Here is a 12,305-nt window from a genome sequence, read left to right on the forward strand (position 1 = left end):
GTGTGTGTGGGATTAACAGTCTCAGGGTTGAGTGTGTGTGGATTAACAGTCTCAGGGTTGAGTGTGTGTGGGATTAACAGTCTCAGGGTTCAGTGTGTCTGGAATTAACAGTCTCACGTTTCAGTGTGTGTGGAATTAACAGTCTCAGCTTTCAGTGTGTGTGGGATTAACAGTCTCAGGTTTCAGTGTGTCTGGAATTCACAGTCTCAGGTGTTCAGTGTGTGTAGAATTAACAGTCTCAGATTTCAATATGTGTGGAATTACAGTCTCACGCTTCAGTATGTGTGGAATTAACAGTCTCAGGTGTTCAGTGTGTGTGGGATTATCAGTCTCAGATTTCAATATGTGTGGAATTACAGTCTCACGCTTCAGTATGTGTGGAATTAACAGTCTCAGGTGTTCAGTGTGTGTGGGATTATCAGTCTCAGGTTTCAGTGTGTGTGGAATTAACAGTCTCATCTTTCAGTGTGTGTGGAATTAACAGTCTCAGGTTTCAGTGTGTGTGGGATTAACAGTCTCAGGGCTGAGTGTGTGTGGATTAACAGTCTGAGGGTTGAGTGTGTGTGGGATTAACAGTCTCAGGGTTCAGTGTGTCGGGAATTAACAGTCTCACGTTTCAGTGTGTGTGGAATTAACAGTCTCAGGTTTCAGTGTGTGTGGGATTAACAGTCTCAGGTTTCAGTGTGTCTGGAATTCACAGTCTCAGGTGTTCAGTGTGTGTGGAACTAACAGTCTCAGGTTTCAATATGTGTGGAAGTAACAGTCTCAGGTGTTCAGCGTGTGTGGGATTATCAGTCTCAGGTTTCAGTGTGTGTGGAATTAACAGTCTCATCTTTCAGTGTGTGTGGAATTAACAGTCTCAGGGCTGAGAGTGTGTGAATTAACAGTCTCAGGGTTCTGTGTGTCTGGAATTAACTGTCTCAGCGTTCTGTGTGTCGGGAATTAACAGTCCCAGGGCTCAGAGAGTGTGGAATTAACAGTGTCAGGGTTCTGTGTGTCTGGGATTAACAGTCTCAGGGCTGAGTGTGTGGAATTAACAGTTCAGTTTTCAATGTGTGTTGAATTAACAGTATCGGGGCTGAGTGTCTCTGCAATTAACATTCTCAGGGCTCAGAGTGTGTGGAATTAACAGTCTCAGGTTTCAGTGTGAGGGACTAACAGTCCCGGGCCTCAGTGTGAGTGGAATTAACAGTCTCAGGTTTCAGTGTGTCTGGAATTAACAGTCTCAGGTTTCTCTGTGTGCGGGATTAACAGTCTCAGGTTTCAGTGTGTGTGGGATTAACGGTCTCAGGTTTCAGTGTGTGTGGAATTAACAGTCTCAGGGCTGAGTATGTGTGGAATTAACAGACTCAGGTTTCAATGTGTATGGCATTAACAGTCTCAGGGCTGAGTGTGTGTGGGTTTAACAGTCACAGGTTTCAGTGTGTGTGGGTTTAAACAGTCTCAGGTTTCAGTGTGTGTGGAATTAACAGTCTCAGGGCTGAGTGTGTGTGGGATTAACAGTCTCAGGTTTCAGTGTGTGTGACATTAACAGTCTCAGGGCTGAGTGTGTCTGGGATTAACAGTCTCAGGTTTCAATATGTGTGGAATTAACAGTCTCAGGCTTCAGTGTGTGTGGAATTAACAGTCTCAGTTTTCAGTGTGTGTGTAATTAACAGTATCAGGTTTCAGTGTGTGTGGATTAACAGTCTCAGAGTTGAGTGTGTGTGGGATTAACAGTCTCAGGTTTCAGTGTGTCTGGAATTAACAGTCTCAGGTTTCAGTGTGTGTGGAATTAACAGTCTCAGGTTTCAGTGTGTGTGGAATTAGCAGTCTCAGTTATCAGTGTGTATGGAATTAACAGTCTCATCTTTCAGTGTGTGTGGAATTAACAGTCTCAGGTTTCAGTGTGTGTGGAATTTACAGTCTCAGGTTTCAGTGTGTGTGCCATTAACAGTCTCAGGGCTCAGAGTGTGTGGAATTAACAGTGTCAGGGTTCTGCGTGTCTGGAATTAACAGTCTCAGGGTTCTGTGTGTCTGGAATTAACAGTCTCAGGTTTCTGTGTTTCTGGAATTAACAGTCTCAGGGCTGAGTGTGTGGAATTAACAGTTCAGTTTTCAATGTGTGTTGAATTAACAGTCTCAGGGCTCAGTGTGTCTGCAATTAACAGTCTCAGGGCTCAGAGTGTGTGAAATTTACAGTCTCAGGTGTCAGTGTGTGCGGAATTAATAGTCTCGGGGCTCAGTGTGTGTGGAATTAACAGTCTCAGGTTTCAGTGTGTGGAATTAACAGTCTCAGGTTTCAGTGAGTGTGGAATTAACAGTCTCAGGTTTCAGTGCGTGGAATTAACAGTCTCAGGTTTCGGTGTCTGCAATTAACAGTCTCAGGGCTCAGAGTGTGTGGAATTAACAGTCTCAGGTTTCAGTGTGTGGAATTAACAGTCTCAGGTTTCAGTGTGTGTGGAATTATCAGTCTCAGGTTTCAGTGTGTGGAATTAACAGTCTCAGGGCACAGTGTGTGTGGAATTAACAGTCTCAGGGTTGAGAGTATGTAGAATTAACAGTCTCAGGGCTCAGAGTGTGTGGAATTAACAGTCTCAGGTTTCAATGTGTAGAATTAACAGTCTCAGGTTTCAGTGTGTGTGTGGAATTAATAGTCTCAGGGCTGAGAGTGTCTGGAATTAACAGTCTCAGGTTTCAGTGTGTGCGGAATTAATCGTCTCAGGCCTGAGTGTGTGGAATTAACAGTCTCAGATTTCAGTGTGTGTGGAATTAACAGTCTCAGGGCTGAGTGTGTCTGGAATTAACAGTCTCAGGGCACAGTGTGTGTGGAATTAACAGTCTCAGGGCTGAGTGTGTGTGGAATTCACCGTCTCAGGGTTCAGATTCTGTAGAATTAACAGTCTCAGAGCTCTGAGTGAGTGTGGAATTAACTGTTTCAGGGCTGAGTGCGTGTGGACTTCACAGTCTCAGGGTACAGATTCTGTAGAATTAACTGTCTCAGGGCTGAGTGTGAGTGGAATTCACTGTCTCAGAGCTCAGTGTGTGTGGAATTAACTGTTTCAGGGCTCACATTTTGTGGATTTAACAGGTGTTGTCCAGGGTTCACAAAGGCATTCTACCTCAAGAGCACAAAAATAATCCATACCTTAAACTCTATTTTATCATGCATCTTTAGTTGACAGCACAAAATGGAGTATTGTTGTGGAGTATTAGTGCAGTCATTCCCCGTGTCAATGAATTAGAATCCTGAGGGCAGCACGGCAGTGCAGTGGTTAGCACTGCTGCCTCACAGCATCGAGGTCCCAGGTTCGACCCCAGCTCTGGGCCACTGTCCATGTGGAGTTTGCATTCTCCCCGTGTCTGCGTGGGCTTCGCCCCCACAATCCAAAGATGAGCAGGGTAGGTGGATTGGTCACGCTAAATTGCCCCTTAATAGGAAAAAAATGAATGGGTACTCTAAATTTATTTTTAAAAAAGAATTTGAATCCTTGATCAGCTGTACGAGGGCCACCCCGGTGTAGTTAGAATGAAGGAGTTGGTAAGAGGCTAATTTTGCTGGTCCGGGTTGGATGCCCAAATAGAGGACAAGGTGGGGCGACGTCAATCCTGCACTATAGCGAGAAATGTACCTCCACCACCACCTCTGCATCCATGGGAATAGCCTACTAGGCCATGGCAAAGAATCCATGTCGATTATGTGGGATCAGTCAAATAACACATGCTTTTGGTCATGTCTGATGTGCATTCACTGTGACCAGAGGTTGCCATCATGAAATCAACAACTACGGAACAGACCATAGAAAGGCTTGACAAGGTATTTTCAAGACCTGAGCATTTTGCGAGCGATAATGGTACTCAGTTCACATTTGAGGACTACCTGAAGGGCAGTGGCATCTGCCACATCAAATCTGCCTCCTACCACCCAGCTATCAACGGATTAGCTGAACGTTTTGTACAATAATAATAATCTTTATTGTAACAAGTAGGCTTACATTAACAGGGAAATGAAGTTGCTGTGAAAAGCCCTGAGTCGCCACATTGAAGGGATAAAGGCTCACTACCTAAACTTATCAAGTTTTCTAATGACACACAGAAACACTGAGCATTCAACAGCACAATGTCACCAGCTATACTGATGTCGAAAAGGAAATTATGCACACAGTTCGACCTTTTGAGTCTCTCTTCAAAATTCAGAGATAGTCAGGCAACAACATCAGGCATAAGTGTCAAGAACGGAATAACATTCCAAATGCACGAGTCATTGACCATGGGGAATGTGTTCTTGCGAGAAATTACACCTCAGACAAAAAATGGTTTCAAAACGGATCTGATTTCATATACTGTACAATCTGACAATGAACAAACTTGGTGTCGGCATGCTGACCAATTATTGTCTACACGTAGTGAGAGTACAGAATCTGTACCAGATGTTTTCACCAGAGAGAGTATGGACAGTGACATTGTGATATGGTACGAATTAAGTAATGGAATGATGGGAAAACTGGTCTCTGGGAAGACTGGTCAAAAAGTTTGAGACAATAGCAAATAGACTGAAACCACTCATTCCAGCTCCCCAGGCCCAGGTAAAGAATGCTGCCCTAACCATTTTCAGAGCTGCATAGCCATAGGCCAACTCTGCATAACTTGAAGTCTGAAAAGATCAGAGAAGGTCTAGCCATTCCAAAACACCGGACCTCGGCAACTCCTGATAAAACTAACTCGTCATAACCCAGGGCCGTAGGAATTTAAAACAAAGATAGGTTCAGGAAGAAACAAATCTATTCTGACCTTTCAATGTTCCCTCCGAGGACTAAATAATGGTATGAGTGATATGACCAAACATGGTCTGGTCTTTGCTTCCGTTTGTATTTCCGATTAAACTCCTGACCATACTGTTGTCACATAATCTTGATAAAGTTAACGTATAAATATTAAGCTAATTCTCCACGAAAAGCGCGGAACTTGTGAAAGACTGAGCAGTTTTGTTGACTGCCCTCTTACTTCAAGTTTCAGCCATTACTGCAAGCAGTTGTTTTCGAAAAGAAAGCTTGTTATTCTGTCTTAACGAGTGTGTTGAATTTTTCTCTCACAGAAGCAAAAATATTGACTTTCACAACATGCCCGACTTGCCTACAACAACTGCCAACATTCCGGAATCTATTGCAACAGAATCATCCACACAGCCAGAGACAGTTCCTGAGTTAGTTTCACCAGATGTGACACTGGCCAGAGTATAGGAACACACTCTTAGTACCGGCTAAGCGCCGAGTTCCTGAACCTCGTGTTCTTTCAAAACGAGTCAGGCATCTATCCAAGAGACTGTCTGACTAATGTACATATCTATCCGTAATATAACAATGTTAGTTATGACATAATGTGTTGGATCTGTGCTAAAGGGGCTGGTTTAGCACATTGGGCTAAACCGCTGGCTTTTAAAGCAGACCAAGCAGGCCAGCAGCACGGTTCAATTCCTGTATCAGCCTCCCCGAACAGGCGCCGGAATGTGGCGACTAGGGGCGTTTCACAGTAACTTCATTTGAAGCCTACTTGTGACAATAAGCGATTTTCATTTTCATTTCAAAGTATTAATTCAGTAAAAATGCTGCGGACACAAATAAAGTAAAGAGGGAGAGATGTTATGTATCAGAGTAACACTACTGGCTGATGTAATGTCATGTGTTATGCAATGACATCATCAGAGCGTCTAGTAGGCTTTTATGGAGATCACCATTGTCATGTGAGAGTACCTTTAAGAAATGGGTGTTTATAAATGGGTGTGCATATAAATATCTGCAGTGAGAGTACCTTTAAGAAATGGGTGTTTTTTACTGCAGTGATGTCAGAGAGTGGGTGGAGCTGGGCTGTCAGTCAGCTTTTTGCTTTCGTTTTAGGCTGTTTGCTGCAGGGCGTGTTTTAGTTTTGTTTTCAGAGCTGGATAGCTGCAGTCACAGCCAGAAGGTGTATGAGTCTCTCTCTCTGTAATCTAAAAACTGTAAATCGATCCTTTGGTGATTTAAAACTAATAACTGTTCTCAGTAGTGACTTTAACCTGATGTGCTTTTGCTTAAAAGTTTTTTTTAAAGTCTTCTGGATGTTAAAAGGACAGCTTACGGAATACTTCGTGTTGTATTCTTTGCGGGTTGTCCTTGAATTAATGGTTGCTAAGATGTTCACTGTTTGTTTTAAAAAGGTTAACTTGAGTTCATAGAATAAACATTGTTTTGCCTTAAAAAATACTTTTTCCATGTCTGCTGTACCACATCTGTAGAGTGGGTTGTATGCTCCTCATACCACAATCTAGTAAAAGTTGTGGGTCAGGTGAACTCCATGATACACTTTGGGGTTCTCTAAACCCTGGCCCATAACACCATTATACCCTGTCTGAGCAGCATCTTTAAATAATCCCCTTGCACTATGCTATATGAACTCGATATGTGGCACCTCTGATTCTTTCTCTTTGTGGCTCCAAAAAAGAGCATAACAAATATAAAAGGAGGAATGTTGTCTTGACATGGCATTGGTGAGACCACATCTGGAGTACGTGTTAAGTTTTAGTTTCCTGATTTAAGAAAGGATATATATGCATTCGGACCAGTTCAGAGAAGATTTTCTCGACTGATACCTGGGGTTTGGAAGACCGGGCCTGTATCCATTGAAGTTTAGAAAATGGCAACCTTATTGAAACATTTAATGTCGGGGTTGGTGGGAGACTTGGTAAGGTGGATGCTGAAAAGATGTTTCCCCTTGTGGGAGACACTACAACTCAGGGACACAGTTTACCAACGTTGCTCTTATTTAACACCAGGTTAAAGTCCAACAGGTTTGTTTCAAACACTAGCCTTCGGAGCAGTGCTCCAAAAGCTAGTGTTTGAAACAAACCTGTTGGACTTTAACCTGGTGTTGTAAGACTTCTTACTGTGCTCACCCCAGTCCAACGCCGGCATCTCCACATCATGGCTCCTATTTAAGATAGAGAATAGGAGAATTTTCTTCTCTCAGAGGGGTGAGTGTATTTTAAATCTCTTCCACAGAAAGCAGTGGAGGCAGGATAATTGAATATTTTTAAGGCAAAGGAGATAGATTCTTGATTAACAAGGGAGCCAAAGGATATGGGGGGACGTGAATTTGTGGCCACAATCAGATCAGCTATGATCTTGCTGAATGGTGGAGCAGTTTCCAGGGGCTCAGTGCCCTACTCCTGCTTCTATTTCATATGTTCGGATGTGTGTGGAAGCAGTACCAGTTGGGTCCATTGATCCAAACCCAGCTGACAAGCGTGGGAGTGTTCCTCTTCCCACCTTCTCCCCTTTCACTTGCTGAAAGCCTATAAAATGTAAATGTAAATGTCGCCACAGTCCCAGAGGACTATAGGCTGTTCTCCTCTTTGAGTCCCGATGAGTGGAGATTTAACCTGAGGGTCACCATACCTCAGGCAAGAGGTGGGGTTAAGAAGATGGGGCCTTCAAGAGTAACGTCAGCCAGTACACTCTCGGCATCGCTCCGCATCATGAACCAGCAGTCCAGCCAACTGAGCTAACAGAGGCGCCCCATCACAATTATAGCTCTTCCCATTTCTGACACAAGGGATACAATCTAATGGCTGAGCTGCACTCAACTGGGACACGGCAAGGGTGGTCAATCTCGCGAGAGGCCTCTCATGAGATTTACCTGGCTCGATATACCTCACGAGATCTAACGGTGTCGCACGAAACGACGTAATATGGATCCTGCCCACAATGGCGGGACCTAAATTTGCATATTAAAGTGTGCAAGTGTGCAGTAAGGCACATTTGAATATGCACTGACCAGGTTACCCAAGGCACAAGATCTAACCAGCCCCCCTCACATTGCCCCATGCCTCGGAGACCCCGAGAGAGCACCAGTTAGCATTGGTCTCCACAAACGTGAACCAGGTGTACTGGCACTTGGGGGATCTCCCAGGCGATCGGAGATCATCGGGTGGTTGAGCTGTGGGCAGGGTGGGACCCTGGCATCCTGATGAAATCCAGGCACCCTGGTACTGCTAGTCTGGCAGCTCTGATGCCACCCAGTCACAATGGCACTGCTGGCTTGGCACCTGGCTCATGGTGCCTCGGTGAACGTTTGCTCATGCCAGGATTGAGCCTGGGGGTGCCCTCATGAAGTGAGTTGTGGGGGTTGCGGGGTCTACAGTTTGGGGCGCCATTTGAAAATGGAGACACAATCTCTTCCTGCAGTGGTAAGCGGAGCAGGAAAATAAACTGAGTGCGGCCTCAGCAGGGCTTTCCTCGCCAAGGCCCTGAATGAAGCAGAGTCCCATTTGATAGCAGGGTCTTTCTCGGTGCTGCCAGTGCCGGGAAACACTGGCTTAAAACACAGCAATCTGTTTCATTTCCGTTACATTGCGCCCAAGGTCTGACCTGAAACATTAGCACTCTGTACAGATGCTGACAGAGGTGAAGAGGATTTGCAGAATTTTCTAGTTTAATGTAGCAAAATCAAATTTATTGTTGGAACTTAAGATAATGTTTATACATTTCTGCCATGTACCTTTGTACTTGCTACTGAATTTGAATTAGACATTGAAGTGTTTCACTTCTACCATTCGATATCATTGGACATTGAGGCTTGCGAACCGTTGACAGGGCCACTCTGCAAGCAGAAAATTACTGAGCGGACGGGCCCAAAACTGTCTTCAAATTACAGAGCGACTATCATTACCACACCTGAAGCAGACACATCAGCTGCAATGAGCTGCCATGAATATTGGAATAGAATGACATCCTTTTCATGGTGGTGAAGAGTTCCAGAGAAGATCCAACGGTGCTCAAGGTGATTTGTTCTTTGAAGCAATTTGAGATATGGGGATAGCTTGGGCATTGTTGATACTGACTCATGTTCTGACCTTGTCTGCTGCATCAGAATCATTCATGTCAGCACTCGGCTGACCAGAATTTGGCTAAGAACTATCAGGGTGGAATTGCTGACCTATCTCAGCAGATACTCCAGGCATGCCCCTTGACATTTGGAAAGGGCAGGCGGAAAATCAACAATCATGTTTTCACCATTTGAAAACAGCAGAATGGGCAACATGAGCATGATCCCAGTAGAGGTGAGTTCCATCCCAATATTTTTATTCCTGATGGGATGACCCACTCTCGTTTTGCTCAGGACACAATCAAAATTTAGCAAATACATATTAGAAACTATTGCTGCATTGTCTTTGAATTTTGTGATAACCACAACGTGAAGGTGCAGCTGATGGAATGGGCCTAACAAAATGTAATCAAACTTAATCAAAAACAAAACAGAACCCTAACAATCAAAACACATGGAGAAAATGCATGAATAAAACAAGCACAGTTTAACATCTCATATCAATTCGGGAACACAAAATATTACTTACACGTTGAATCCCTCTATCCTTTTCCTCACTGTAACTGGTACCAAGAATTTCAAACAGAACATTGGCATTTGTACCATCATTCCTAAAATTGAGCATTCCCGTTAATCCACTCACTTTTCCCTATAAATAAAAGCAAAAATACGCTTATGGATTTTACACTTAAAAGTCCCCATATACAGCAAATCTGAAAAATGAGGCAGATACAGCAAAAAGTTAACAGATCTTTTCATATATTTTTCCATAGAATTCAATTTATCGAGCAACTAACAGATATCCCATTGCATTGCTCATATGATTTGCAATTTTGAAATGAATGGCAAATCATTAAAATGGCAAGTCAGTAAATATAATGCTTTTTTATTTTGAACATAATTTCAGGTCCACTGATTTATGCTTTCTGGATAACTCAATTTCAGTTTCTGTCGTATATTCTGTGAATTTTATTGGCACTTTTAGGAATCGAATTCTGAAATTCTGCCAATTATTCGTTAAACTATAAATGCAGGACTTCTTTAACAATTAGTTTATTTTTTTGTCCTCTCCCTTTTTTGGAAATTGAGGATATGTAGCAAAACACATTGATTTGGCTGATCTCATATTTAACAGTTCAGGATGGTGATTGCAAAAGGAATGTGGTAATTCTTGGATAATCTGGACTTCAAGACAATTGGGGTTCAGAATTGTGGAGTTAGCAACAAATGTGAAACAGGGGGTGCGATTCTCCACTCCCGCGCCAAAGTGCCCACGCCGTCGTGAACGCCGTCGTGAAACGGCCCCCATCCCGACCGATTCAGGGCCCGATAATGGCTAGGAGCGGGGCCGCGTCATCTACACGCGCCAGGCCTTGTCGCCGCGTAAAGGCGGCGCCGCATACATGATGCGGCCGGCGTTGCATAAGTGGCATCACCCACGCATGCGCGGTTGCCGTCCTCCCCGAGTCAACCCTGCAAGAAGATGGCGGATGGATCTTGCGGAGCTGTGGAAGGAAGGAGGTCCTCCTTCAGAGAGGACGGCCCGGCGATCGGTGGGCACCGATCGGGGGCCACCCCACATTTGAGGTACCCCCCGGTGCAGGATCCCCCATCCCGCCCCGCAGACCGCCCCCCCAGCCTTCCCGCGCTGTTCCCGACAGCAGCGACCAGGTGTGGATGGCACCGGGGGAACCCGCACTTTTGGCCTGGCCGCTCGGCCCATCCGGGCCTGAGCATAGCAGGGGTGCCGGAGAATCGCCATTTTGGGTGATTCCGGCGATTCTCCGGCCTGCGGCCCGCGGAACCCGACGGGGCCGTTCCCGCCGCTTGGGAGAATCGCGGGAGGGCACCGGACCGGTGTCGCGGGAAATTTTGGCGGCCCAGACGATTCTCCCAACCAGCGCGGGAGTGGAGAATCTCGCCCAGGATTTGGCAGGGCTGTGAATGGGGAAACTCCAAATGCAGACGCTGAAATCCCGAACTCATTGTGATTTACACAGTACCTCCTCCAAGTAATGTTTCATTTATGTGGAGAGGTGAAAAGGGATATAATAGTGGGGGTGGGGAAGTTGACAATAGGTGATCAGCAAGGCATTCCCCTCCCCTTCCTTCATAGCATGGAATTTAGACTCAATATTGAGAACATGTTGTATATTATAATAATTATAGAGCAATCTGGATTGTAGGGTGATTGATATAATTCTGGGAGTACAATTATGTCAGGCCATTGCCTAACTGACCTGTGAAACAACTTGAGCCCTAACTTTCTGATGCCAGTGTGAGGGACTTTACAGAGTTGATTGGATTGAGAATGACTCATCTGGGCTTTTTGTCAAAATTTCTGAACTCATCTGCTGAATTTGGTGGTTCTTACATACAATTTGGATGCAATGTTAAACCATCATTAAGAGACAACTCTGCAGGCGAACTCTAAATACATGTAGGTCAGCCAGATAGGATTCTAAGGAACTAAACAGTGTTGTTCCACAAATTATCAGATCTATTAAATTTAATTCACCAAGGTGTCACGGTGGGTTTGAATTTAAGACATCTGGGTTGCAAGTCCAGTATATATTACCATTTCCGAGATAAGAGGATTTTATTTTTTCAGTTAACACCATAAACTGTTTAAGGGAGAAAGTAATATAAAAAGCAGTGTACCACTCCAGCATAAGGGACCACTTTCTGACTCACCCTCAGCTAGTAGGATAAGCCTTTTTGCTGCTTGTACACAGTTTGTGGAATCTTGGATTTTCTGCGACAAATCTGTCTTGACACTCAAGCAGCTTCTTAAGCCCTCTGGGTATCTTTCAAGGTTTCAACAAGTATATAATTGAATTGCACAAAAATTGCATCCTGAGAGAAGCTGACCATTCCACACTGAATAAAATGAGGTTTTTATAAGTATGTCATTATCCTTGAAATAAGAGGTACTTATAGAAATGTTTGCAAGCCTTTTATGAACTTATTATATTTCCAGAGGAGTTTGCCATAACAGTCGTAGAAAAGCTGTCATTATTGAGCCCACATCAAACTAAAATTAATAAAATCACTGGTCAAATGAGGGTCACAATTCTGCACTGTGTGTGAAAGAGTCACTTGTCCATCGATTTTCCCCGAGTTTGCCAGTTAGTTGCCAGAGGGCTGGTTCACTTTCCAATAAGTGACCAGCTAGCTGCAAAGGAAATACAACCTGCATTGAAGGAAAGAGAGAGAAAGAAAGCTTTCATCTTGACAACTTCTAAAATATGAGAAAAAAATGATTACAGCATCATCCAGACCACCATTTTGGGGTGTGGGGATGGGGGTTCGGTGGGGAAACCAATCTGCCTTTGTTGATTGGCCTTAAGGAGCACCACTAACCTATATTAATTAGCCCTTCCATTGCTAATCCCACCTCTGGAAAAACAGCTCGGGGTGAGATGGCATTGGGATGCCAGCTATCCTTTCAATCTTTATGTCCTCCT

The 12,305-nt window shown here is 44.2% G+C and overlaps 1 protein-coding gene across 1 annotated transcript in view; it reads right to left on the reverse strand.

Moving 5' to 3' along the window:
- Positions 1-12,305, reverse strand: part of LOC140426923 (glutamate receptor ionotropic, delta-2-like) — a 758,287-nt gene that overhangs the window by 270,611 nt on the left and 475,371 nt on the right. The window contains exon 9 of the mRNA XM_072512211.1: positions 9,368-9,487. Within this exon, the coding sequence (XP_072368312.1) occupies positions 9,368-9,487 (120 nt within the window). The remainder of the gene's footprint in view (positions 1-9,367; positions 9,488-12,305) is intronic.

Source organism: Scyliorhinus torazame, chromosome 7 (genome assembly GCF_047496885.1).
Source record: "Scyliorhinus torazame isolate Kashiwa2021f chromosome 7, sScyTor2.1, whole genome shotgun sequence".
Lineage (NCBI taxonomy): Eukaryota > Metazoa > Chordata > Chondrichthyes > Carcharhiniformes > Scyliorhinidae > Scyliorhinus > Scyliorhinus torazame.